Source organism: Haematobia irritans, chromosome 3 (genome assembly GCF_050003625.1).
Source record: "Haematobia irritans isolate KBUSLIRL chromosome 3, ASM5000362v1, whole genome shotgun sequence".
Taxonomy (NCBI): domain Eukaryota; kingdom Metazoa; phylum Arthropoda; class Insecta; order Diptera; family Muscidae; genus Haematobia; species Haematobia irritans.
The window spans coordinates 21194806-21197032 of NC_134399.1; the positions used below are offsets into that span (position 1 = coordinate 21194806).

A 2227-nucleotide genomic window follows, 5' to 3' on the forward strand; every position below is an offset into this window, starting at 1 on the left:
AACCATATTGAATTTCAGGCACTTCTCGAATTCCCTTTAATTTCCCATACCATAAAAACTCACAAATATTTTTTTTTTTTAAATTTTTTTTATTTTTTATAAATAAACAAAATATGTCGAAAAAATGAGAAATAGAATAAGAAACATTTTCAAACATAAATAAATATTTAATAATAGAAAACTTAAATACAATACAATAAAAGGTGAAGGAATAAAGAGCAAAGAAGAAAACGAGACAAATGTGAACAACGAACTACATAACATCCTATACAGAAGAAACTTCTTCTTCTTCTTCTTTTTCTTGAGAGATAAGCGTAATTTTTTTCAACTCAACTAATTTATAACACTTAAAAGCTAAAAATTTAATAATATTTATACAAATAAAAAAATTTACATAATTAAAATAAAAAAAAAAACTTAAAAACTATAAGCGTAATATGAGAGCAATTCCCCCACGTTTGTCAACAACAAAAAATTTGGTAACTTTTGTAACAAAATTTTGTTTTTGGTGCGATGTTTGAGAACATCTATAAATTCGTTAGATAAGCGTTTTTGGTTTTGTAATTATTTGGTATTTGGTTGAAGCATCCATCTCAAGGTTGTCAAACATAAATTGAAGGCAAGGCCAAACCAATTTCAAAATAATTTCGTGAATCCACTTTGTATTTTTTGGCACTGGAATTTTGACAGGATTTCGATTCGGATCTACGCTTTAGATTGGGCCTTACTGGTGTTGCCAAATTAAAGGAATCCTGTTTGTTATGCAGAGCAGGAGTGGGCAATTGCAAAAGTTGTCTGGCTGTTAATGGAGTACCAGGATTTGGTGTGGCCGGCTGGGGAGTCACTTGGAATATGGGTGAAGCTGGTTTGGGTGTCACAATTTTACCAATGCCTTTACTCGAAATGGGTTCACATCCCAAGAAACTTAAATCACTGCAAGGATCATCACCAGCAGCATAGGAGGGAGATAAAATCAATTCGTTAACAGTATCCACTTGGTTCTTTAGCAGAGTCCGTCTTCTCAAATTGAATGATTTGCGTGGCTTCTTTTTCTTTTCATCTTTACGGGCTGAATCCAATATGGCATCAATGAGATTATCCAAAGTTTGGTCACCCATACGATTGGATACCACACCGGTATTATTCATTTCCTTCTTGGTTTCCTCTTTGGCATCTACACTTTCCTCTTGGGCTATGGCTATGAAATCCATTTCCAATTTACGTTTCTTTGGCAATGAGGAGAGGGTTTTTACTTCCTGTTCTGCAACTTCAGGGGTGGCGAAATACCGGCGATTTCCCATAAATGGATCTGGCAAAATTCCGCGTAAAGCTAATTGTTGGCCTGTGGGCAACATGGTATTGGGTGAATACTCCTCTTCGAATTTTGGTAAGGTAGTGGCATATTGGGGTATGGCCGTTTGTATGGCAAATCCTACAGAAGAATGCCGTCTTGTGGTAGTGGTGGCATTATTCGAAACTGGTATGGCTTGTATGGATACGCGTCTCCTTTCGGGAGTACGTGTTGAGGCTGGAGCTTCGGGTGTTACATTTAAAATATCCGCAAATGGAGCCATCACCAAAGGACTATTTCTGGTCCTATTAACCATAGGTGTTGATGTGACTATGGGTATATTTTCCTTATTGGCTATTGTGGCCCTACGTTTGCGCCTTTTTTCTGCCGTCAAACGTGGTGTCCTTCCATTGTTTGTTGCTGCCGCTGCTCCCATAACACGCTGAGTGATTGGAGTATCCTGTGCGGTTTTGCTAGCTGACGCTGTCCACTTTAACATTTTGCTAAAATTTTTCTTTTGTCTCGGCGTGTTTGGTTTTCTAATAAATTTGCACGTTTTTGCTTAATCCGTATCGAAAGGAAATTTTTTTCCAAAGAAATTTATTTCCGAACGATGTGTTCTGAATCGCTATTGCTGACAAACTGATTTAAAAACTCTCTCACTCAGCCTTTTATACTCTGAGAAAGTCGAACTCCTGTCATGAAATTCCTACTCAACGAAAGTCATGCAATGTTCTCTACAACCCTCAATGATTAGGGGGTAGTTAAACCGTTACTTCATTCAGTTCCTTACCTGGTTGGCTATTGTTAGCTAAAATTATATCATTACTCTCCTAGAGATGCTCTACATTACCACGTTGCCCTCTCTCAACATTTTCCCTATATTGAATAATACTCTCCTTTGGTTTCTCTATCCTGTTGCTTTGTAGCCCATGA

General features: G+C 37.0%; 1 protein-coding gene across 1 annotated transcript; it reads right to left on the reverse strand.

Annotated features, from left to right (window-relative positions):
- Positions 1 to 257: 257 nt before the first annotated feature.
- On the reverse strand, positions 258 to 1910 carry LOC142228840 (uncharacterized). Its single transcript, XM_075299359.1, has one exon. The coding sequence runs from the start codon at positions 1788 to 1790 to the stop codon at positions 603 to 605; it is 1188 nt and encodes a 395-aa protein (XP_075155474.1). The 5' UTR covers positions 1791 to 1910; the 3' UTR covers positions 258 to 602.
- Between the last annotated feature and the right edge of the window lie 317 nt (positions 1911 to 2227).